The sequence below is a fragment of the Felis catus genome, chromosome C1 (assembly GCF_018350175.1).
Source record: "Felis catus isolate Fca126 chromosome C1, F.catus_Fca126_mat1.0, whole genome shotgun sequence".
Lineage (NCBI taxonomy): Eukaryota > Metazoa > Chordata > Mammalia > Carnivora > Felidae > Felis > Felis catus.
The window spans coordinates 34,526,553-34,550,988 of NC_058375.1; the positions used below are offsets into that span (position 1 = coordinate 34,526,553).

General features: G+C 57.4%; 2 protein-coding genes across 7 annotated transcripts; one reads left to right on the forward strand and one right to left on the reverse strand.

The window, feature by feature from the left end:
• Positions 1–92: 92 nt before the first annotated feature.
• Positions 93–3,818, forward strand: CCDC24 (coiled-coil domain containing 24). 6 transcript variants are annotated; one of them, XM_045035691.1, is made up of 9 exons: positions 93–219; positions 402–574; positions 795–970; positions 1,108–1,224; positions 1,742–1,819; positions 2,372–2,426; positions 2,886–2,955; positions 3,066–3,144; positions 3,227–3,818. In XM_045035691.1, the coding sequence occupies exons 2-9, from the start codon at positions 449–451 to the stop codon at positions 3,459–3,461; spliced, it is 936 nt and encodes a 311-aa protein (XP_044891626.1). In that variant the 5' UTR covers positions 93–219; positions 402–448; the 3' UTR covers positions 3,462–3,818. The 6 variants fall into 6 exon arrangements, with proteins under 6 accessions (XP_044891626.1, XP_019692433.2, XP_044891628.1 ...); XM_019836874.3 differs by having other exon boundaries at positions 101–237; XM_045035690.1 differs by having other exon boundaries at positions 130–271.
• SLC6A9 (solute carrier family 6 member 9) lies at positions 3,773–24,197 on the reverse strand. The gene is given in 14 exon segments (XM_019836873.3): positions 3,773–5,059; positions 5,174–5,344; positions 8,098–8,198; positions 8,288–8,387; positions 8,496–8,630; positions 8,721–8,958; positions 9,574–9,677; positions 9,769–9,903; positions 10,129–10,261; positions 16,406–16,676; positions 17,062–17,193; positions 17,804–17,960; positions 24,091–24,156; positions 24,159–24,197. Coding segments are annotated over 14 exon segments (1,962 nt in total). The 5' UTR covers positions 24,183–24,197; the 3' UTR covers positions 3,773–4,864.
• Positions 24,198–24,436: the final 239 nt, after the last annotated feature.

The window sequence follows — 24,436 nt, forward strand, 5'->3', positions numbered from 1 at the left end:
TCCGCCGTGGGTCCGACTCCCCGCGAGCTGGCGCCGCCCTCCCCACCTGGGATGGCTAGGGGCGGGGCCTGGGTAGCGGTGCGGTCTCCCGGGTGACGGCCGCGCGGAAGAGGCGGGGCTAGGGCCCTGGTCTCCACTGCCCGGCTCCTGGGGGCCGTGACCGGGAATCGCGGCCCCCGAGAGTCAGGCAGAAGCGGGGCAGAAGGGACAGCTCCAGAGGCCAGTGCTCCCAACCCAGTAATTCCAGTCTCTGACTGGCGGTAGAACAAGGGTGGGGCTTGGGAGAGGCCGGCGAACGCGACAAGCTTGAGGGCGTGGCCCGCGAGGCCAGCGAGGGGCAGGGCCCAGCCTTGGACTACCAGCCTTTTAGTGATGCTGCGCTCCGACCTGCTCTCCCGCAGGTCGGAGCCTGGGGCCGCTTGTCGCGGAGTGGCGGCGCGGGCGGGCCATGTCTTGGGACTCCCCGTCGCTGTGGGTGCTGGTAGAGGAGCACGTTCCGCTCCCGGAGCGGCCCGAAGTGAAGAGGATTCTGGGGGAGACGACGGTGGACCTGAGCCTGGAACTGCGGGCAGAGGTGGGGAGTGGGCTGATGGGTCACTCCAGGCCTGTCCCACGATTCGGGTGATTTCCCCACCTCCTCCGGATCCCTGGCCCTGCCCGATAACTCTCGAGATCTTGCTGCATCTCACTGTCCGCCCAGCCCTCTTGACTCCTCTCTGCCCCTCAGTCCCCCAGCCCCCTTCACGCCCGTCACTTCTCTCCCCAGTCGCAAGGTGTCCCAGCTCTCCTTGCAGGTGGTGATGCTACAGTCACTGCTCCGTGAGGCTCGATCCTCCCAAGCCTCTGGCTCCCGACCCACCTCTGACCCCTCCTCCCTTCTGGCACCACCGCCCCTCCTAAGAGACCTCGTGCGCCAGGAACTGAGACAGCTACTCCTTGGTCTCCGCCAGAAGGCCATCTGCGAGGGCAGGTGGGAACCTCAGACCTAGGGCTAAGCCCCACAGCAAAACTAAGAGGGGCTAGCCCTGTGCCTGATAAGGGGCCAGGATTGCCTTCCTATGGTTCCCTGGAAGGAGCCTCGGAGTTTCTTTCTGTGATCTTCTGCAGAGACCAGACCCAGGCTTGGATCCAGTATAGCCCCAGGGTCCTGCGCTTTGCCCTGGAGGAGCCTGGGTGTAATTTGCCAGAACAGGAGATATTCCAGATGAGAGCTGGTGAATCCAGGTAAAGTGGAGGTGAATCTAGGTAGGAGAGGAGGGATCGCTCCCTGCTTAGCAGAGGGCCCCAGCCGGCTGGTGGGTTCCACCTGGCTCCACGGAGAAGTTCCTGGCCTGGAGCTGGACCTCCTACAACCACATGTATGGATCAGTGAGGGCTGGGTTAGAGAGCGCTGGGGACCAAATGAAATAAGTGAGAAAGGAGCACATTCGTGAGTGAATGGAAGCAGCCACTTATTTCTAGTTCTTGCACAACTCTGTGGGGAGCAGTGGCCCCCTTTTACAGATGAGGAAACTAAAACTCAGAAGGGATACTCGACTTGCACAAGGTCACACACACTGAAGGGCGGCAGAGCCCATTTGCAAACCCAGGCTCCAGAACTCCTCCCCTTTTGCACTATGTTATGTTGCCTTTGTGAGAAAAGACACAGGATTGTCTGGGAGAAGTGGCATTCGTGTCCTGAAGGCCTGGGGTGAGGCAACATGGCGGGGGGGGGGGTTGTGATGTTGGCCTCATCTGCCAGCAGCAGTCAGAGGGACCTCAGCGTCATCAAGGACCAGCTGAACGTGTCCAGCATCGACCAGGTTGCCAGACACCTGCGGTGAGGCCCCTGAGTGTGCGTGGTGAGGGTGGAGACAGGGAGGATGGGGCTGGGACCAGTCTTGAAGTACTGGGACTGGACTGTGAGAGAGGAGGAGGAGGCCGCACACCTGGTGGGGAGACCAGGAGGGGAAGGCTGAGAGGTGGAAAGGGCGGGTGGCTGCAGGGCCTGTGCAGTTGCTTCCAGGAAGTGGTTAATGATGGATGCCAGCAGGCGCTGAGCCCCGAGGACTTTTATCCCGAGGTGGGGAACCACGGAAGCGTTTTGAGAAGGGGAATGGCCGTGATGCAGGGCAGAATGGAGGCAGGACGAGGCCCATGCAATAGAGAGGATGGTGGGCACCGTGAGGGAGGCAAGGGACGGACACATCCTGCCCAGGGAGAGGCCCGCAAGGGCTGGAAGGCTGGGCCAGCACCCGGCCACAGAGAGCAAGGTGGGCTGAGGAAGGAGGGCCTGGTGGAGGTGAAAGCTGGAGGTTAGCGCTATGTGGACGGCTCAGCTGAGACAGTCCTGTGGCACTGGTCCTGGCTGCCTTACTCCCATGTGTCCCAGGAGCCTCCTGGAGGAGGAGTGTCACGCGTTGGAGAGGGTGATCCCCATCCTACAGGTGAGCTGCGGCCCTGGGCTTCGCTGCCCAGAGCCCTTCTGCTGAGTGTAGACTCACCTGCCTCTCACCTGGTGCGTGAGACCCACAAACGGGCATGTCCCTGCGCGTATGTGCATGTAAAGGTGTGCGAGTCCTGTGTCCTTTTCTCACACGTGCACGTTCCCTGTGTGTGTGTGTGAATCCAGAAGATTCTGGTTGAGCCCCTAAGTCCAAGGTCAGCTCTTTTAGATTAACTTGTGAAATTTGCCCCTGGTCCTTGGCTCCTTCCCTTCCCTAAGTCTGAGTCCAAGCCAGCCAGCACTTTACCAAGCTGGGCTTTTTGGGTGGAGGGTGGGAGTGTGCTGTCCCCAGGGACTGCCTGGGCTGGTTTTGGGGTCCCCCCATGGGATCATGGCCTCTGTATCCTGCCCTGCCCCTCCCCTGCCTGTGGCCGGGGCACTGAGCCAGCTCTCCCTGCAGCGCCACCTGGAAGAGGAGTATACAGGGGCATCCCAGCCCTCTGAGGCCACCCTAGAGCCCACCCTGGCAGGTAAGGATCCCAAGTGGACCCCAGAGCACCCGGCCTGCTGCCCCCTGCCCCACACTTTTACACACCCTGGAACTCCTGGGTGCTATGACTCAGGTACACCTGTCCTCCAGAGCTACGGGAACAGAAGGTGGCCATGCAACAAGAGCTGCAGGTGCCTCTGAGGCCTTCCTGTGTCTCTTCCAGCCACAGGTAAACCGGAGCAGGTGGATGGCTGACAGGGTAGGCCTAGGGTCAGGCCACTGCTCACTCACAGCTACTCTTTCCTGTTCAGGCAGCAGCCCGCGGGGTCCTCCAAGGGTCTCAGACCCTTGCCTTGCCTCCGTGGGGCTTCTGGAGTTTGGGCTGAGCCTCTCCGGTGCTGCCTGCCTGCCCCTCCTCTGGAGCGCTGCCCCCGACCTCGAGGCCTGACTACCACCTGCCGCTGGGGACGGAAGCTTCAGCACAGCCCTGGGAAAAGGCCAGCTTCTACTCCAATGTCCAGTACAGCACCCCAGGCCCCAACCTGAACGACCGGTCACAAAGTAGGCTTCGGCTCCTGGTGGAACTCGCCCCATCCTCTGCTGCCACCTCTCAGCTGCCGTGGCCCAGCCCGCTTCAGATCTCGTCTTGGTTGGATGGGTCCTGGCCAGGACGCCAAGGCTGTCTGTCTATCTGGCCCTTGCCCCACCCCCTCGCCAAGTCCCTAGTGTCTGCTTCTGACGATCATAGCCTTTGGCCTTTCTTCTCCCAGCCCTCCACAAACTCTTGGCAGGCAGAGGTCTCATCCCAGCCCCAACTCTTGTCCCCCTGGGGGACTCACACAAAGCACAGCAGCAGCTCAGAGACAGGAATAGAAATTTCATTAAAATCTATGGACTTTAAAATCCTAGTGGTGCACGGATGGGTAGGGGTGGGCGGTGCACCGTTATTGCTACAGAGGATTAGAGGCGGCTGTTCTGGGGCTGTCACTGCACAGAGGGGCACAGAGGATGGACAGACAGACACTGCAGGGGGAGGGAGCTCTGGCTCCAGAGAGGGGATGGGGCACGCAGGCTGGGGCCATTTGGCACATGAACAAGGGCAGCCCAGTTTGGGAAGCCTGGGCCTTCCTTTCGCCTGGTGAAGGGAGGGCAAGGGGGGGTTCATGTAAGGTCCCCTTCCCCAGGGCTCTGGGTCCAAACCTCCTGCTGAGCAGCACCCCACCCCTACCCCCCAGAAACTAGTGCTTTGGGCAGGCTGCTGGGTCATGGGCCTCTGCTGGCTGGGCCTGACAGCTAGGGCTGGAATGAGGTGTGGAGACCCCAGAGCAGCCAAGTGAGGTCCAGGCAGGCCTGGAAGACAGAGGGGGCCCAAGGCTGGGGGCATGGGAGTGGCAACCACGATAATACAATTTTTACAAAAATAATTACACAGACAAACAGGGCTGGGTGGCACAGCCTGACGAGTAACACTGTATAGCCCCTTAGCCCGTCACCCTGCTCCCAGGTAGGAAGACCCAAATTTGCCTGGGCAGGGCTGGGGTCTGCTCTGAGGGCAGGAACACTGGTCAGGAGGCTGGAGGCCTAAGGAGGGGGACAGGTAGGGAGCCAACCTAGAACCTCAGCTTAGGGCAGAGTGTGGGGGCATCAGAGGCCATGTAAAGCCCAGCAGATCTCTGGGGACCTGGCCTGAGACCCCTCCAAAGTGCTTTGGGCCCCCCACCGACCCTCCCATCGCCCACACCCATCCCCAGCTGCCATCTTGGCATCCAAGGGACCTGTAAACACTGGGGACACGAGCACAAATGACCACGCTACCAGTGATGGCCAAGGTGACAGCAGACACCCTGGCCAGGGCATGGCAGGGGCAGGCGGTGACACCTGTCCCCTGTCTCCCCAGTCTCTGTGGTGGGAGCATGGGCGGGGGTGGGGCACTCCCCGGGCAGCTGTGCTCATATCCGGGAGTCCTGCAGACGGCTAGAGCCGTTACTGCCCACCATGGGGATCTGGGCTTTGTCTGGGTGCAGCGGCTGGACCTCAAGACCATCTTCAGGAGAAGGCGGTATGGTGGGGGCATAGCGTCCAGTCCGGTGCTCCAGGAGGGCGGGACCCCAGTCTCTGCTTGGCTTTGTGGCATTTTTCAAACGCTGCAGGAGAGGTAGACATGGGGGGTGGGCAGGGCACTTCAGAAAGAAGCCATTAAGCCCCATCCACCCACCCCCTCCCGGTTCAGCTAGCTGCTGCCTGCCCCCACCCCTCACCTGGAGGAGGGTGTCCCCATCTGTGCGGCAGAGCTGGAACAGGGCATAGAGAGGGATGCAAATGACGGAGGACAGAGCCAGAAGGAAGCCGATGGCCACAGCCCAGCCTGGATACTGGTAGTGGTTGTAGGTGATTGGCTGGTACTGGATCACCGTGAAAATGAGAATGAACTGCAGAGAGGAGGGATGGGAGTGCACGTGAGGCCTGCCCAGTACTCTCCACCCCCGCCTTTCCCCGGGGCTCGGTCCTCCTCTCAGCACTCCTTCCCTTCCTCTCCAGTTTCCCAAGCTAGAAAGAGACATTTTTGGGGAAGGACAGGGGCAAAGTCAAGTTTTGGGTAGTGGAAGAAGTGGAAGGAACCAGAGGCCAAGGCATGGTGGGCAGGTAGGCATTGCGGAAGAGGAGAGGTCCATCTTCGCCATAATCCTGAATCAGCCAGGGAACAATCTATGTCCCCTTTGAAGTCAGTCAGTTCTGCTCAAAGACTCACAATGGCTCCCTATTGCCTACTGAAGTAAGACCAAATCCTTGGCTTTAGGGCTTTACCAACTCACATCCAGATCTCAGCTCATCCTTCTGGCCACGTGACCCTTGTCTCAATGTCTTGACTGCACCCAGCATTTTCCTCCCTCTTCATTTATTCTGGAGAATCCTCTACATTTTCCTTACGTCAGATGCTGTGCAAATGTCGCTCCCTTCAAGAAGCTCTCCAGATTTCTCATCCCTCTTCCTCAAAGGGCTCTCAATGGCATTTTCTGTCTGCTAAGCGTTTAATGTTTCCCATAGCCTGGGGAGCTCCTGGGATTGCCTCAGCTCTGGGTCTCTAGGGCCCAGCACAGTGCCCGGCACAACCTCATTTGCTGATCTGAACTGACTTGTGCAGAGAGGTGGGGGCAATGGGGGAGAGGGGAGAGCGAAGCCCTCTCTATGGCTGTAGAGAGGGTGACAGCCCGGGGAGGCCCCAAAGGCTAGAAATGATGGGTGTCAGGCTGGAGGCCAGGAGCCGCTTTGGAAAGAGATGAGTGGGACGGGAAGTGGAGCCTGGGGCCGCAGCAGCAACAGCAAAAAAACTAAGGAAGCGGAAAGATGGGCGGGTGGCTCATGGACCACCCAGAGGGCCTGGGTATGTGTGCGCCACTCACCAGGAGGGCTCAGCATCGGCCTCCTGAGCTCTCAGATGCATCCCAGTGACCAAATTCAGGAGAGCAAGACCCACATCCAGTGGGGGGCCCTCCTGGGATGCTGCACATAGTGAAAGCTTATGTCAAGTTTCCCGAATGGAACTAGATCCTGATCCCTGACGGAAAAAGATGGTTTGTCAAAAAGAGTTTTTCAGAAATATAAAGAAGTAAAGCTCCCAGAGAAGACACAACAGCCCAGACACACGAGTCCACGGGGCCTGGAGTCCTCACCTTAAGGTGACTCCAGCCTGGCTTTCTGAGCACAGAGAGGGCACTGCCCACCTTGCCTCAATCTCGCAGAGACACGGGACCCAGGCCAAGGCTGCCCCTCTGGAAGCTTCTTGTGCCCATCTCCTTCCTGCCTCCTTCCCTGCCTTGGTCGGTACCCCAGGTCTCTGCCCAGGGTGGCAGCCTCCTCGGAGCTCTAGAGGATGAGCTCCCCTCAGGCTGGTCCTGGGCACGGCCTCAGCCACAACCCCCGGAGAGCAGGGCGCTTGGCAGCAATGTCTGGCCTCCCTGGCCTCCCACCACTTACAGGAGGCTTCCGTTCCTCCTGTTTCAAAGCTGGGCCAGTGGCCAGAGCTGGTGCCTGTGCCAGCCTCGGGGAAGATCCCACACCCCCCATGTGGTGGAGGCCTCAGCCCTCAGGGGCCTTCCCCACCGCACCCAGAAACATGAGCCAAAGTGAAAATCCGGTGATGAGCTCCCTGTGGCACAGAGAAGCTGGGCTTGACGGGAACGTGACTGAATGCTGCCCTTGCCACTGGGCTGACCCTCCCGTCACTCAGAGATGGCCCTGCCTCTTTGCGGAGTGACCACTTCACTGTCAAACACTTTGTGCCCCTTCCTCCCACCCTGAGCATAAGGGGGCAAAATCAGATGGTAGTCCATGGAGCGCTCCCCCTTCCTGCGGGTGTTTCTAGTGTAGCACTGGCCCAGCCTGCAGGCTCCAGATTGGACCACCTGCTTTGAAGGCTGGCTCTGTCATTTATTAGCTGTGTAAACTTCGGTCAATTACTTAACATCTCTGTGCCTCCATTTCCTCATCTGTAAAGTGGGAATAATAACGATACCCGAGAGTTGTATCACATGAGTCGATACATGAACGCCGTGCAGAAAATGCCTGGTTGCTGGCCATGGGGAAGTTCCCTCCACCAATTCATCTCCCTCGTGGGAGTTTCCCAGGTGTTGAATACTGGTGGAGATATTCCCTCTCCCAAGTCTGGAAGGCTTAAGAGGTTGCCCCTGACCCTGAGCTGACATCTGACTTGTACCACCCGCTTCTGGAACACTCACGCATTCACACCACGTACTCCAGGCACCTCAGCTAAGAGGGGTTGGAGGCAGGAGCTCAGCAAAGCCAACGGAGCTGACACCAATATCACTAATTGTTCTTGAGGCCTCTCTGGGGATACCAGGCAGGAACGCCGAGGAGGCAGGGAGGGCCAGCTCTCAGGCGCTGCCAGCCTGCTTTCCCCTTCCAAGGCTGGGCACTGTCTTCAGTCAAATCCAGGGCTCTATATGCTCCCTTCCTAACCCCAGGCCAGTGCTTGGGTGCTTCTAAGTCTCCGCCTGACTATGCAACCTCTCTCCGTCTCCCAATGGCCAGAGTTGTGGGTGCAGAGACCCCGTCGGGGAGCTCTGGCCAGATGAATGGGCTCCTGTTCTCCCTCTGCTGGTTCCCAAGAGAAGGACACTCGCCTGGGGGCAGCAGGGAGGGAGGGGCCAGCCCCGGAACTTACAAAGATGATGGCCGGAGAGACAAAGCGCCAGCAGATCTGGAAGAAGATGGGCGGCGGGAATCCCAGCATCATCTGGATGTCCTGGAAATAGTTCCGGTGCCCTGGAGAGAACGGTGTCAGCAGGGCTCGGAGAGCAGCTTGGATAGGCGGGGGCTGGGCCCAGAGAGGCCACAGAAGCTCAGGCACTTACCGTAGATGTACATGATGGACACACACATGATGCAGGAGATGACAACCAAGGAGAAGCTGGCCGCGTAGTTGTCCATTAACAGCAGCCAGTAGATGCCTGCCTACGGGCCAGTGGGCAGCTGAGCCGGGGGTGCCTGAGGCTGGGCTCCCCCACCCACTATGCCCCCCTACCTTGGCAACTCCAGCCCAGCTTTTCCCTCAGGTCTTACCTGGCTGGTGAGGGGGATGCCCAGTAGGAAGCCAGCCACAGCCACGCCCAAGGTCACATAGGTCTTCTTCTGCAGGATCCACTCATTTCCCACCTCATCCACAATGGCTGTGACCAGTGTCTCTAGGAGGCAGAACTGCAGGATGTGGCCATCAGAGCAGGGGCCTGGCCTCTGGCCCTGCCTCCTCCCTCCCCAAGCCACTGGCCCAGGTCCTGCACCTCATACCTGAGTGCCCAGCCCCAGCAAGATGAGCATGAAGAAAAAGAGCAGGGACCAGAGCGGGGAGATGGGCAGCAGCGTGAGGGCCTCAGGGTAAGCCACGAAGGCCAGGCCAGGGCCGTGGTCAGCCACACGGGACACGTCCACACCCAGGTGATTGGCCATGAAGCCCAGGATGGAGAAGATGACGAAGCCAGCATAGACGCTGGTGGCACAGTTAGTGATGCTGATGATGATGCTGTCCCTGTTGGGGAGGAAAATGGGGCTCAGGATGTGCAATTTGCTTCCCTTTGCCCAGTTAGGGCTGAGAGAAGAACTGAGATGGAAAGTTCTAGGAACAGAAGGCCCCCCAACCTCTTTCCTGGTCTGCTCTGGGCCTTTATTTTTTTTTTTTTAAAGTTTATTTATTTATTTTTGAGAGAGAGAGAGAGAAAGAGAGAACCAGTGGGGGAGGGGCAGAGAGAGAGGGAGACACAGAATCCGAAGCAGGCTCCAAACTCCAAGCTGTCAGCACAGAGCCAGACGCAGGGCTCGAACCCACAAACTGAGAGATCATGACCTGAGCCGAAGTCAGACACTTAACCGACTGAGCCACCCAGATGCCCCTGCTCTGGGCCTTTTCAAGTAGGTTGAGGCTCTTGAGTCCTCACAGACCCCTGGGGCATCACTGTCCCCACCTTCTTCTGTGTTCTCCAGTGGCCGGATCCAGACTCAGCATTCCCAGGACCTCAAGGCCGTGAGTGGAATGGAGGGCCCTAGCAGGGGGTCCAGGGGGCTGCACTGGACCTGGGGGTCTGGGGACTCCTGGGGAAGGCTGCAGGGTAGGGGGGCAGCCCCGGGCTGGCAGGGAGAGTCTCACCGGTAGCAGTTGTTGTGGAACTTGTTGTAGGATGCCATGGTGATGAGGCCTCCCCACGCACAGCCCAGCGAATAGAATATCTGGGAGGCGGCGTCCCCCCACACCTGTGGGGCAGGACGGGCAGAGCAGCTGGGGTCAGAGGCGGGCGCCTCTCTGCCCCTCCCTGCCCCTCCCAGGCCCTCCTGCACAGCCCACCTTGGCCTCCAGGATCTTGTCCCACTGTGGGGTCAGGTAGTACATGATGCCCGTGAAGGCTCCTTCCAGGGTCACGCCGCGGACAAACAGGATGGTCAGCACCACATAGGGAAATGTGGCTGTGAAATATACCACCTGCGTGCAAGATGCAAGGTGCAAGATCCTCCACTGGCCTCCTCCAAGCTCTTCCTGCCCTGGGCGCCCCCTCCCTGGCCCCCCGACCACGGCCGGCCCTCCGGTTCCTCCTCCCCTCTCATGTCCCTTCATCACCGCCTGCCTCCGACTCCTACACACCACCCCGGCAGGGGAGGCAGGATCTTTCTGGGTGGGCACAGACCCTGCTGAGGGAGGGGTACTTACTTTCCCTGAAGACTTGACCCCTCGGATGAGGCAGAGGAACACCACCACCCAGGAGACACCGAGGCAGCCGAGGAGGGGCAGTCGCACCTCCCCAAAGTTCCCGATGTCGTCTGACAGCTTCAGCACATAGAGCCTGGGGAAGGGGATACTCTGGTTGAAGGCTGGACCCTGACACCTAGCAACAGATTCCCAAGGCCCGGGGCCCAGCCTGGCAGCTCCCTCCTTTCTCAAGAGGTCCTCGCATGTATGAGGAGGGTGTCACTGTAAGGCCCCAGCCCCAGTTAACCCCACCCTACCCCCTCTGCCTGCTGCCCTAAGACTCCACTGGTTGCAGCCTCTCCCAGGACCCTCAAGGGCGCCTGGAGGCCAGCCTCCTCAGCCCCTCGGGTGTGGAGGTCTCACTCCCAACCGGGCCCATCCCAGGCCCTGGCTTGTGCGTTTCTCCCTTCAGTAACATCTTCTCCTCTAGACTGGACATATCCTATCAGGCGTCACCTCCTCCAGGAAGCTTTCTGTGAGCTTTTCACCCACACTAGTCTTCTCCATCTCTGATGAACCGAGGGAGATGGTGGAGTGCTGAGTAAAGACGGGAGGCCCTGGGGCGTACAGGCCTAGGCTCGAACCAGAATTCCTCCCCTAGGTATGTGTGGCTCTATCTGGTGCCCTAGGCCACACCAGCAGTGCCCTTTCAATAGATCGGACACTTATGTGCCAGGCCCTGTGCTAGGTGCTGTCATACAGACCTGAATCAGGCACGTGGGTACCACCGGGAAGGGCATCTCAGTGCCACGGGGAGGGGCACACTGGAAGGCTTCCCGGAAGAGGTGAGGCTAGAGCTAAGGTTTGAGGAATTGGGAGGAGGAAGTGCATGCCAGGCTGGGGCAGCAGCATGCAGCAGGACAGGGGGTCATGAAATAAATAACACGGCCTAGCCTGGGCATGTCAGCAGCTCAGTGAGGCTAGAACAGAAGGTAAAGGGAATAGAGAAGGGTGAAGGATAGGAAGAAGCCAGATTATAAGAAGCCACAAAGTCAAGGCCAAGAAGTTTGAATCTTATCCTAGGAGCAATGGGAAGCTTCTGAAGGGTTTTTATAGGAGCATCGTCAGGGTCTCTCCTTGACTCAAAACTTTGCAGGGGCTCCCAGCTCTCACCGTGGAAAAGCCTAAGTCCTTACAGTGGCTGCAAGGCCTTAAGTGACCTACTGCCCCCTACCTGCCATCTCTCTGATCGCCTGTCTTCCCACCCTACTCCCCTGCACTGGCTGCCCTGGGCTCCTCGCAGTTCCTTAATCATGCCAGGCATGCCCTCCCTCAGGGCCTTTGCATGTGCTGTTTCTTCTGTCTGGTGTGCTCTTTCCCTCAAACATCCATTCACACACGTGCGTGGGATGCAGTCGTATGGGGCCCCATACTGAGAAGGCTTTGTGCTGGGTTTAATGCTCTGCCACTGGCATCTTGAAATCCTAATACCTTTGAACATGGGGCCCCATATGTTCATTTCACACCGGACCCCACAAATTCTGCAGCTGGGTTTGCCAACATGGCTTCCTCCCTCCGCATTTCCTTCAAGTATTTACTCAGGGTACCCTCTTTGCAAAGGGGCCTTTGCTGGCTACCCTGCTTCAAACTGCAACCCTGGCCCCAGCCCAGCACTCCTCACCCACTTCTTTGCTATATTTTCCTCCACAGCACATGTCTCCTTTTTTTTTTTTCTTTGTAACTTATTTATTTTATCTATTTTGTGTGTCATCCATCTTCTATGAAAGCAGGAGTACCTAGCACCCCCAGTGCCTGGAAAAGTGCCTGGAACAGAGAAGTACTCAGTAAATATTTGTTGAATGGATGAGTGAACACTGTGGTAAATGGACCAGGAGGTAGAAAGGAGAGAACCTGGGGAGGGAGGCAGGCTAGAAGTGATGAGTGAGAGACAAGTTCTTGAGCCTCAGTTTCCTCATCTGCAAAATGGGCATAATAACGCCAACATAGCATAATATGTAGATGAGTTTAGGTAAACACAGGCTCCCTTCTTTCCCCTCTTACAGCTAGGACCTCTCAGGATAGCTCATAGGCTGTCCTCTATCATTCTCAGCTATTTTCACTTTTTTTTCCAAATCAGTTCTCAAACCTCATGCGATGTTATTCTGTCCCTTCATGGGACAATGTTGCCAGGCTGTTTGCTTGGCCTCTTCTTAGCCTCAAATCTTCCCTAGAGGCCTTCCTTCACAGCAGGACCAGGAAAGGGCGCTGTCCAACACGTCCCTCTCCTGCCCAACTGCCACCACTGAGATGGTACGGTGAACAGGCATCAGAGCCAGGCCCTGCCTTTGACCTTCTCTGGGCTCTTAGTCGATGGGGGAGCCAAAGGCCAAGGGATGGAGAAGTTCAGGGGCTGTGGGACTACCAAGAGGCACCTGGGCCCCTTCAACAGTGCTTTCCAATCTTTTTTCCTTCATAGCACACACACAAAATACTTTGGGGCCATTGGGGTAAGCAGACAAGGGCACTCAAAGCTGAAGGCAACTGGGGGCCCCTCCAGGCCACCCCGGTCTCACCCAGCCGGGCACACCTATTCAGAACACCTGCGGCTGGGAAGCTCTGCCCCAGAATAGCCCAGGGTCCTTCTGCTGCCATTACCCAGAGTTCCTTTACTTCCAGCAACAGCATTCAAAGTAGGCACCGTTTCCTGTTCCAAAGATTTTTTTTTAACTTTGCCTGATTATATATGTTAAACTGGTAGCGTTTAATTTTTAATTATTTATATTGTTTGCGAGGGCACAGCATTTACAATATTAGGGGCTAAAAACTAAATAATGAGGGGCGCCTGGGTGGCGCAGTCGGTTAAGCGTCCGACTTCAGCCAGGTCACGATCTCACAGTCCGGGAGTTCGAGCCCCGCGTCGGGCTCTGGGCTGATGGCTCGGAGCCTGGAGCCTGTTTCCGATTCTGTGTCTCCCTCTCTCTCTGCCCCTCCCCCGTTCATGCTCTGTCTCTCTCTGTCCCCCCAAAAATAAATAAACGTTGAAAAAAAAATTTAAAACTAAATAATGAATTCTACCTTTCTTTTTATGGCACCATATTTATTTTTTTGTTTTGTTTTGGGACCATGTGTTTTGAGATCAATTCACCTAAGAACTTTTGGAACCCAGTATATTTATAAGTTGGCTCTTGATGCATAACATCTCTGGGATTATTCTGCATCATTTTTTAATGTTTATTTTTTTTTATTTTGAGAGAGAGAAAGTGGGGGAGGGGCAGAGAGAGAGAGAGAGAGAGAGAGAGAGAGAGAATCCCAAGCAGGCTAAGCACTGTTAGTGCAGAGCCTCACATTGGGTTTGATCCCACAAACTGTGAGATCATGACCTGAGCTGAAATCAAGAGTCAGATGCCCGACTGACTGAGCCACCCAGGTGACCCACATTCTGCATTATTTATTAATTTCCCCAACCTGATGATAAACTCCTTGAAAACAAAACACCCTAATCTATTTCTTTGCATCTCCAGCAGGGGATGTCACCAGGCTTACTGAACACCCATTACTGTTCTTGGTATTTATGCCACATTATCTCATTCCATCTTTATAACGACAAGGTAGGTGTTGTGACTCCTCCCATTTAATGGATGAATAGCTATGACTGAGAGAGGTTTGCTGATCTCCCAAGGCCAGACAGCTGATGAGCAGCGGAGCCACGATTTGAGTGAGGTCTGCGTGACTCCTGAACTGCCATGAAGACACTGGGAGAGGGGTGCACCACAGGCTCTGGAGGCGAGGCCATGGCCGTGAGCTCAGGGCCTACAGGCTGGAGTCAGACCAGCACGCAGAGGACCGTAAAATGAGACGGAAGGGACGAAGAGAGAGAGGAGATCACGGGCCAGAGGGTGAGCAAGAGGCAGACCCGCGTTCGGAAATCTGCCCTCTGAGCTTCTCTTGCTTCAGAGGAGTCTCTTAATCCTTCTGAGTTGTTTTCCTCACTTGTAAAGTGGGAATATTTTATCCTACCTGCCCGAGCTACCAAACAAGGTTGTTGTGGGGCTCAAATGCGATCACACAGCTTTCCAAAGGGGTGTTGGAGACTGTGGACCGAGATCACCTGCAGAGTATCATTGGCCTAATTCACACCAGGCACCAGGCACAGCGGGGCATGCATATCCTGACACAGCAATGCTGCCTAGTTCCTTAACCTCTGAACATCAGTCTCTGAATCTGAAAAATAGGGATAACACTATATGAAATAATACTCCCGGCACACAGTAGGTGCCCAGGAAATACGGTTGTTTGCTCTCCTCACTTCCCTTGCTGAAGCCAGCCTGGGCAGCCCTCTCAAGGCTCATGTTCCCAGGCTCTCCAGGAGGGGGCAGCAGGGAGCCATCCTGCAGAGAAAGTCCTGTCTGGGACAGTGGCGAGTCAGACGGGCCTGGCTCCAGCCCTGAGGAGAGTTCAATGGGCCACCCAATGGGCACCCGCGCCCCACCCATGACCAGTTTTCTTTGAGGGCTATTCTCCTCTAATTGTACTGGATAAAATCTCCAGAGCTTTGCCCTGGGTGGCCCTACCCAGCTGGGAATCCCTGGCAGATGGCCTCTGGGGTGAGAGCTCACCCCACGGAGCAGTCCCATGGGTGTGGGCGGGGCTTTGTCCTCCCAGGTTCACCCCCTAGTCTAAATCAAGTTGTCCAGTCCACACCATGCCTCAAACGTAGTAGAATACCTAACTGGGCACTTATTTGCTTAGTTCTCTCAGTAGACGTGACCTCCATGAGGGCAGGATCTGTGTGTCTTACTCCTCATTCTGTCTCCCTACTGAGTGCAGTGTCTGGTACCTACTAGGTGCTCAAAAACTGATCTGTCCAGCGACCGAATGGCTGAGTCTGCCCAGAGGTAATTTTGCCTGCCTCTCACCGGGAGGCAGCAGCTCTGTGGTCTACACCATGAGCCCCTGCGGGTAGTGACATCTTAGCTGTCCTCGGATGGCTGTGGTGCACCACAGAGGCTGGCACAGGGAAGCTGGGCCCTGCAGGGTCTGAGCACTGGGACCAGGCTTAGAAGATATTGACCTGCTAGGACTGCAAGTCTCCCTGGGGCCTTGGCCGTCTCCCCTATGCCTCTCTACCAGTTGGCGGAGAAACTTCAAACCCTCGGCCTGGCACGGGAAGCCCTGTGCCTTATGATGCCTCTGGCCTCTCCTGTCTCAATACTCTGTCTCACCTGTCTCCAGCTTGCCACCTCCTGGCCACAGCTTACCTGCCTGTGTCTCTCCCAATCCCTTCTACACCTCCCTCCTCCCTCCTTGGGAAGCCTTCCGGACCACTTCCTCTTGCCCCCCTCCCCTCAGAACTGACCACCTCCTTTGTGTCCCCGACCACATCCCTGAGCGTATCGGCATGTAGGTACCTGGCCCTAATATGATTAGCTGCCTGTCTCCCCCCTAGATTGTGAACTCCTCAGGGCAGGGACTCTGGGCTACTCAGACCCCATGGGCACACAGGGCCTGGCAGAGCAGACCACGAAAATGTGAATGAATTAACATGGCCTACCCACACGCCCCCAACACTCTCTTCCCACGGGTTTCCCACAAGGACATGGGGAATTTTCTTTAGGACATCCTACTGTGCCCTCACAACCAGCCTGTTGGGACGAGGTGTGACAGAACACCTCCAGCAACAGCTTCCCTGCAGCCAGCCCCAAGACTGCAGTCTCTGTCACCACAGAGCACAGGAGTGCCAGGCTGTCTTTCCTATGCACAGCTTGATGAAGACAGCCCTGGGGTCAGGAGAGCCCTATGGCTATCTCTCCTTGCTCTGTAGCAGTACGTCTAAGCTTAATTCACATACATTCTCGAAGAAGGCTGGTGGCCCCGCCGGTCCCCTTTATGGTCCATGGGTTTTCCACACACCTGTTACATCAGAACAGCTTCCCCTAGGTCTCAGGTCCAGCCTCTGCTCATCTGGGATCTAGGGCCTTTGCTATGCTGTTCTTACCAGGAAGCCACCGCCCTTCCCCCTGACTCTCCTCTGCGGACTTGCCTGACCGCCGAGCCTCCCTCACTGCACTTTGTAAGGACTCTCACTTCAACATTCTGCCTTCCATCACCCTCTGGGGTGTCAGCCTCTTCTCCTGAACTAGTCTGTAAACTCCTTCTACCTCTTCACGCGCCTCTACCATGCTCTGTTCCCGGCATCCTACCTAGTCTGCAGGAAGTTGCCCGCCGGTGGGAGGGAGGGATGAGGCTTGGCTTGGCACCAGGGGTCCCCCCCCCCGGCCCAGGCCCAGTGGGGCCTCACCTCCAGTACTCCTCGCTGGGGCTGGTCCTCTGAAGGGAGTGGTTGAGCAGGTGGGAAAGGTTTCCGGACAGGGCGGCAGGCCGGGAGCCGTTGGTGAGGTTAGAGGCGTCCAACACTCCGGCACAGTCGGGCGTGTTCCAGGGGTTACTGCAGTAGGCCCAGGGCAGCACGTGCGTCATGGATGAGAAGAAGTAGTAGAAGGCAATGCAGATGACCACATTGTAGTAGATGCCAATATACGTCGATACCACCATCATGCCGTAGCCCACACCTGGAAGAGGGGAAGGAATGGAAGCAGCCTCACACATCTAGCTGAAGGAGGCCAGGTTAATTTCGAAGCACTTAAGAGGCGGGCTGTTATGGAGGGCCACAGAAGGGACAGGTCAAGGCCTCGGCCGGGGCAAGCTGGGGGGCAAAGGGGCTTTGTGTATACACGTGGTGGGAGGGGAGGGTGGAGGCCGAGTAAACATGGATCCCAGCATGCACCCATGGCCTTGGCCATTGATGTAGGGCTTGGGGTCAGCACCAGGGCTCCGTGGGGGTTGGCAGTGTTTGTACAGATGGGTGAGTAGGCCCCCAGAAGCCCGTGTGTGTGTGCATGTGCACACGTGCATGTGAGTGTGTGTGTGTGTGTGTGCACCCCACCCAGGCCTCACCTTTGAACATGGGGCTGATCCTCCAGACCCCCAGGCAGCCCTGACTTGCAAACTGGCCGAAGGAAAGCTCCATGAAGAAGAGAGGGATCCCGCAGAATATCAGCATGATGAAGTAGGGGAACATGAAGGCGCCTGGGAGGCAGGGAAAGGGCGGGCTCAGGGTGGGCCTGGGGGGTCCCACCCTCTACCTGCCAAGAACCCAACAGCAAAACCTTTGCGTTTGGCTGAGACCTGAGGAGGGTGAGCCACGCATTGAGCAGGAGCCTGGGTCCGAGGTATCCTACCTATGGCCTGTCTTTGAATTTGACAGAGGCTTCCTGAGCAGAATCCTGGCCCCAGAGCCATCATGTGAGGGGGGGCTTTGATGGCTTAACCAAGCAATTTCACAAACATAAGTCACTGGGATCCTCAAATTCCCTGAACCATTTAGGGGGTTGTTGAAACACAGGGGGTATAAGACCGGGAAACTTGGGAGGTTGGGGTGCCTTTCTCCAGGGCTCCTTGCCCCGAGGGAGCAGGCTAGCAGGGTCTGGCCCAAACAGCAGATAGCCAGGGTCAGGGGGTGGTGGTCTGTGCCTTAGTAAAGGGTACCTAAGCCAGGGATGGGGGCGAAGGAGAGGAGAGCCAGAGGCCAGAGGCCAGCCTGTCTGGAGTGGGGTCTGTGCCAGGGAGGGGGTAGCCCGCGCCTTGGTGGGTAGGCTCTATCCAAGTGGGTGGTCCCTGCCCTGTGCCCGCTGGGTACCTCCCCCGTTGCGATAGCAGAGGTATGGGAAGCGCCAGACATTGCCCAGGCCCACGGCATAGCCCACGCTCGTCAGTACAAACTCGATCTGGTTGCCCCAGTTGCCCCGTTTGAGGTTCTGGTCCCTCTTGGTGGCCTCGCTGGGCACAGCACCATTCTGTGGGGACAGGAGAGAAGCTACCATCAGAAAGGCATTTGTGCTCCCGTGCCTGACCCTCTGGGCCTCTCCCAGCGGGGACACCATGGACCCTCCAAGCCCCCACCCCCACCCTGGGCTTCCCCTCTGCTGGCAGGAGCTGCTGGCAGGCCTGGCAGAGAAGGGGAGAAGGGAGGAGTGGCTGCCAGAGGGTGCCAAGCAGGGCCTCCCTCACCAGCCCCCCAGCACCCCGTGCCAGGAGCACCAGCCCACCTGGGGAGCGACTGCCAACATCCGAGAGGTGGGACGCTGAGAGGGCGCTCGAGTCCAGAGCCCCCCAGCCCCAGCCCCTCCAAAGCCTCCCCTCTCCCCTCTGGGTGAGGATCTGGGAGCAGCTGAGCCTCATACCAAGCAGCCAAGTCGGGCTGGGCACAAAGGGGCCTGTGTCCAGACAGCCCCCCCCACCCGCCGCTACCACATCACCAGGCTGAGCACGCTGCCCATGGGCAGGCGGTGCGGGGGAGGGGATGCCCGACCCCTTCCCCCCAGCTGAAGGCACTTTCCTGGGGGCACAGGGTGGGCAGGGCTGTGAGGTGGGGGTTGGAGGAGCAAGTGAGCAGGGCCAGACTTGGGGAGGGCGTTCTGGGACTCTGGGTGGGAGGGCCCAGGGGAGCCATCTATATCGCCCGTGGCTGGGGAGAGGGCCCTGGGGAAGCTGACCTGGGCTGGGTGGTGCTGGCCATGAGCTGGGGGAGGAGACCAGAGTTGTAGGCACCACGCCAGACTTGGAGGACAGATTCTGCTAGGGGAAACAGAGGGAGGGACTCCGGAAAAAGGTCTCGGAGCTGAGAGAAGGGGGCTGGCCAGGAAGGGCTGATGAGGGGATTTGCCCCAAGGAAAGGAAGTCAGGCCTTCCTGGAGAGCTGCAGGGCTGGGCTGGGTGGCCTGAGGCCCCACTGAGGACAGCCCCTTTTAAACCCCAACCGTACTATTGGAACTGGCTCAGCAAGTCCCTTTATAAGTGTAAATGCACCCCTTCCCATGCCACGCACCTTCCACCCCCTCCCAGGGTGAACAGGAAATCAAGCCACCTTGAGCAAGAGCCTAGAGGTCAGGGGGGGGGTCTCACTAGGAGACAGGGACCCTGAGAATCACCAACAGAGAAGCACAGTCCTTGAGTGACAGAGAGAGCCTCTCAGAGACGGGCTATTCTCTTGAGAGAAACAGATAGGAGTCCCAGGAGGACACCAGGATCAGAGACAGAGCAGCATGGCTTCTGAGGGATGTTGCTGAAGTGACACTGACCCTCAGCTTGAAAGAGACATATTCAAGGACAACAGTCACACTGGCCAATAAACAAAGAGGTCTGGTGCTTTGAAATGCTGTCGGATCCTGACACTGACCCACAAATGCAGAGGGAAGGAACGGCTTCATTGGGACCTGTGTGCTTTCCAGAAAGGCCCATTTGGGAATGCAGGCACAGGAGGCACCAGCGGCCAGTGGAGGTCCCAGCCAAGCACCCCTTGTTCCCATGGTGGGCAGATTTTGGCTTGCATGCCATGGGCACCACGGCAGAGACACCCTTGTGGATCAACTGTCCTGCACACGCAAACAAGCATTGCCCCTGGAGGAGACACTGACCTTCACACCCTCCAGGGAGGTCTGGGGACACAGCACCAGGAACCAGGGTCCCCTTCAAGGAGCACCCGGAGCAAATGGACAGGCTGAAAGAGTCTACATACATTCATTCACGCAACCATGGAGATTTACTAACACCTACTGTGTGCCAGGCCCTGTGCCAGGCATTGGGAATCCAGCAGTGAACTAAACAGACACCCCTACACACTCAGAGCTCAAAGTCTAGTGGGGAAGCAAGCCATCAATGAAATAAACAAATAGGTGATTTTCATATGCAGCCACAAGGTGACCACAGAGTGGAAGTTCTCAAGTCACAGGAATATGGAAGGAGGCCAGGTGAGGGGCAAGTAGGGTGAAGTCAGGAAGGCTTCCCTGATGAAGGGGCCTGAAGGCCAGTCTGGCTCTGGGAGAGGGTGGCTCACAGCCTGAGCGTGCCCTCTGGGACCGGCCCCTACTGAATCTCGCCTAAGGCTGTTACCACCTCCTAGGGCCGTCTTTGGGACAGGCCTAGCAATTCTGCACAGGCCAGGGGGGCATTTTTTCAGAGGCTGGGAGGCCTGCTTGGGGACAGTTTATGCATTCCCAAACAAATCCCGGTCAAATAGGGCTCCTATATGTTGACCCTACAATAACAGTTTTATTCTGTCCAAAGCTTGTTTACTTAGGGGCACAATGGGAGACTGTGGCAGCTGCGGAGTACATGGGTGGGGTCACGAAGCAGTGGTTACAGCTGTAAAAGAGACACTCGAGGGTCCAGGATAGTTTCATGGGCAGGGCAGAGTCAAGGCCCGTGGCCGAGACCAAAGTCTCGTAGCCTGGGGCCTCTCTCCTGGCCCCAGCCACCCGCCCCCGCCCACCCCCACCCCTCACCCCCGCAACCAAGCGCAACAGGACCAGACTTGGGGTTCTGGGGTCTGCTCCTTCCCTGGCATCGAGGGGGACAGCAAGGGTGGTGATGCCCCCAGCCACGTGCCACAGGCAGCCGCTTGGCTGAGCCCTCGGGAGCCAGCACTGCTCAGTTAATGAGCAGCATACCACTGGGCCTTGCGCTAACCACTTCAGCCCTGCTGGCCACAGCCCACAACTCGGGGAGGGGAGGCAGGAGGCCTGGGACAGAGGCCTGGGACGGGGGAGCTGGGGATGGGGCTCTAGTGGAAGTTCCCGGCAGCACGAGGGGTCTGCAGTGCAGAGAGAGCTGGAGGTCAGTGACACCCTGCAAGCAGTGTGAGAAGCGCCCGGCAGAAGCAGCACAGCTCCCGCTCCCCAGCCCTGCATCTCAGCACTGTGGGGCCGCCTCCTGGAGCTGTGGCTGGGAGGTCACTGTGGGAGCCTCCCCATGGCCAGGACTTCAATTCCAGCACGAGCTCTGCTCAGGCGACTTGGCTGGTAAGGGCTTGGCTCTCTGCAGAGGATAGAGCAAGCCTACCTTTCTCCAAGTACACTGGAAGAAAGGATCTCCAAAGTGCTCTTCGAGGCTTCTGGGGGTTCCAGTTCCCTTCTCTGTTCTCCTCTGGGGACTCTCTGTCACTTCCTTCCTGGGCAGCAAAGCCCATGGCTGGTGAGCCTTTCCCAGTGCTGCCTAGATTTTGTTCTCCTTGCATAATCTTCCCTATCCTATGCCTCTCATTTTCTCCATCTGCCGGGTGGACACCTGTGTCACTGATAAGAACTGTCCCTGCAGTGGACGTCGGCCTGGAGGTGCCCACGAAAGAATCCGTTGGTGCTCATGGTTTCACCCAGACTGGCAGTCTTTCTGCCTAACCCAGCTTAGCCCTGGCGACTGGCTGGGCTCCAGGTTTCTCCTGCCCATCACCCATCTTTCACTGTCTGCCCCACGCTGCTCTCTCTTCCTCCCCTGCTCACACCTCGGTGGTGAATTAAGCCATGGTGGCCTGGTGCTTCTTCCCCAGACTCCCTGGATAGCCCCCACCCTCACCTCTGACTCCATGGCCGTGGGCCTGATGGTGGTCTCTAGGATATGGACAGCCCTGCCCTGTGCCTGAACTCCCCCAAGTTGGGCAGAATGCAGGCTTTGGAGCTTTCTTTCCATGGTTGAGTGCAGTGAGCTGGATGATCATCCTCCACGTTGTCCACCGTACAACGCGCATAAGACCCTCAGATGCCCCTTCCCCTTAGGAGCAGTCCTTAAGGCAGCAGTGTCCAGTCCCGCACAAGGACTTGTGACCTCCCACCCCTGTGCCTGGCTAGCCGGATGAGCCATTCCGAGCAATCACTTACATAAATCCTTTACGTAGCCCAGTGCCTGGCTTATTCCTGCTCTAGACGAACTCTTGGAACTTGGAACACCCCTAGTGTTCGAGAGGAATCCTGATCTCCTCTCTATGTCTTGGGCTTGGCAGGGCAGGACCCTGCACGGGGCAGTGAGAACCCCAGCATTCTAGAGCCTGCTCCCCCATTGACTCTGGGCAGGTCATTTCCACTCCCTGCAACTCAGCGTCCTTAACTAACTATGAACTCAGTGGACAGACTAGACAACCTCAATAGATCTACTAATTTCTGTGATTCTGCCTTGCCTGGAATATTCCTATTTCTGACTCTCTCCTGTATCTTCCATCAGTTCCCACTAACTTTCTAAATGACTTTTTTAAATGTTATTGTTTTTCTTCTAATTATAAAAGCATTACAAGCTTAGCACCAAAAAAAAAAAAAAAAAAAAAGAAAGAAAAAGAAAAAGAAAAAAAGAAAAAAGAAAGAAAGAAAGAAAGAAAAGAAAAAAGGAACCTACAGCAAAGAGTAAAAACGAAACAGAGCTGCAAAGCCCACCCCCAGAGGTAACCACCACCACTGGATGTACCTCCTCCTTTCGTCACGCACAGTCTTAGAGACAGCCTGGGCTGTGGCTCTCCTCTGGCTCCTCACTCCCGCCTTCCCAGATCAGTGTCCCCTGGATATTTTTGTGAATTGTGAGCTCCCTCCTCCTGCTCTCCGTGGACACTAAAGAATCCTGGAGCTGCACTGGCTGGGCGGGCCCCGCTGGGATCCAGCAGGCCTCTTGTTCAGGACTCTGCAGCCCCAGGGTTTGCTCATGGGATGAAGTCCCATCCAAGACAAACTTTATGGAGGAGGACAGACAAGACCCCACATCCCAGACTGACCTTGAGCCAAATCCAGATCACTGGCAACTTTCTCTGAGCCCCAGCGGGGAATTCAGGCAGAATAGCCATTACAGTAAACTGTGGCTGCCTTAGAAGACCTCACGACCTCCTTGCCCCCCTAGATTCTTGCCCCCCCCCCAAGTTATCTCCCATCAATCCAGGAGCCAGGCTGGCCCTTAGGTAGCACCCTTCATCTGGCCTGGCTTATCCAGATATGGGAAAGAGTCCGGGGCCAGAGGTGAAGAAGCAGGACCATGGGAAAATCCACCCTAGTCCCGAGCAGTACCCAGGGGCTGTCTGTGCCTCCTGCCCCAAGGAAAACTTGAGAGCAAGCTCTGGGCACCTGTTAGGAGTCCAAGCCTTCAAGCAGGTAAGAGAACCAAAGGCATGCCCTGTGCTGTTTCGTCCAGAGCCCTCATTGGTGGAGACAGACCTGCCGACATTGTTTAGAGCAGACAGGAGATGCACCCCCAGGCATGCCCGGCTTCGCTCCAGGCCCTGGGGAGCAGCGAAGGGGAATACTGGGTGGGCCCTGCCCCTGCCCTGGAGAAGCCCAGCAGCCCTGTCTCACACCGCAGCAGCTGTGGGCAGCCTCTACCCCAGTCGGTTGGCAGCAGGCTGGCACTCTGGGAAGTAGCTTTGGTTTGTGACTCTGGCAGTTCTCAGGTTTGAGGGCAGCCCTGCATAAAGCTTCTCCCAAACCCAACCCATGTCTCCCCAGAGGACATTCCTTCTCTGGCCTTCTGAAGGTCAAGTCAGGATGCTCTACAGGGTGGGGAGGATGGCTTTCTCCGTCCCCAAACCCTCGCTGCCATCAGCCCCACTGCCCCTGACATCGTTGCCCATCCCCAGCTTCTAGGGATGAGGCCACACTGATGCCCACACAGGCGCTTGCCGTGGACACTGTGAACGTTCTCTGGGGTCTCTTGCCTCCCAGCTGAGCCTCCCATCCCGTCCTCTTCCCCCACCCTCACTGCTGAGTCCATGTACCACGTCCCCTGCCCCCTCACTCACTCTCCCCATAGGAGTAACTGCCGTGGCACGGACAATGGGGCTGTATTGATTAGTACAATTCCTGGGCACCTCCGGCCCGTCTCCCCGGGAGCTAGGACAATGCAGCTTTGATACACAGAGCAGATTCTCAGCAGGTCCTTGGGCTGGGGGAGCCCTCACACCCCCACTCTCCTCCCCCATGCCCCCACCACATAGCTAACTCTTCCTGCACTCCTTTGCACAGTTGCAACTTTCTGGGTCACTTTTGCCGGTGTCTGTCTCGCTGGCTGGCTGTGCCTGCCCCTCCCTGGCACAGACCACTCAGCCCCTCTCCCCACCCCCAGCTCAGCCTCCCAGACCGCCTGGCTCCACGGAGGGGGCTCAACCTCTGGGAGGTGACTGACCTGTTCTGGGGAGGAGGGGGCCACAGGTCCACGAGCCGAGGCCATCCCAGGATGAGCACTCAGAGCGGAGTGCGCGTGTCTCCGCTCTTCATTCACACCTCTGCCAGCTCCAGGCGACACTGACGCATCCCCTGCCTCTCCCACTGCCGGCTGGGCAGCGTCAATTACTTTCACCTCATCTCCTCCCCAAGCTCTGCCTACCCCCTCCGCTGGCCCTCCCCCTCCGGCCAGTCCCCATGCAGCCCGGCGCGGGTGCTCCAGAGCTAGAGTGAGGCATGGGGTTTGTTGTGTTTTCCCCTTGTTCCCAGCAAGTTATTGGAACAAAACATACACTCACATACTCACA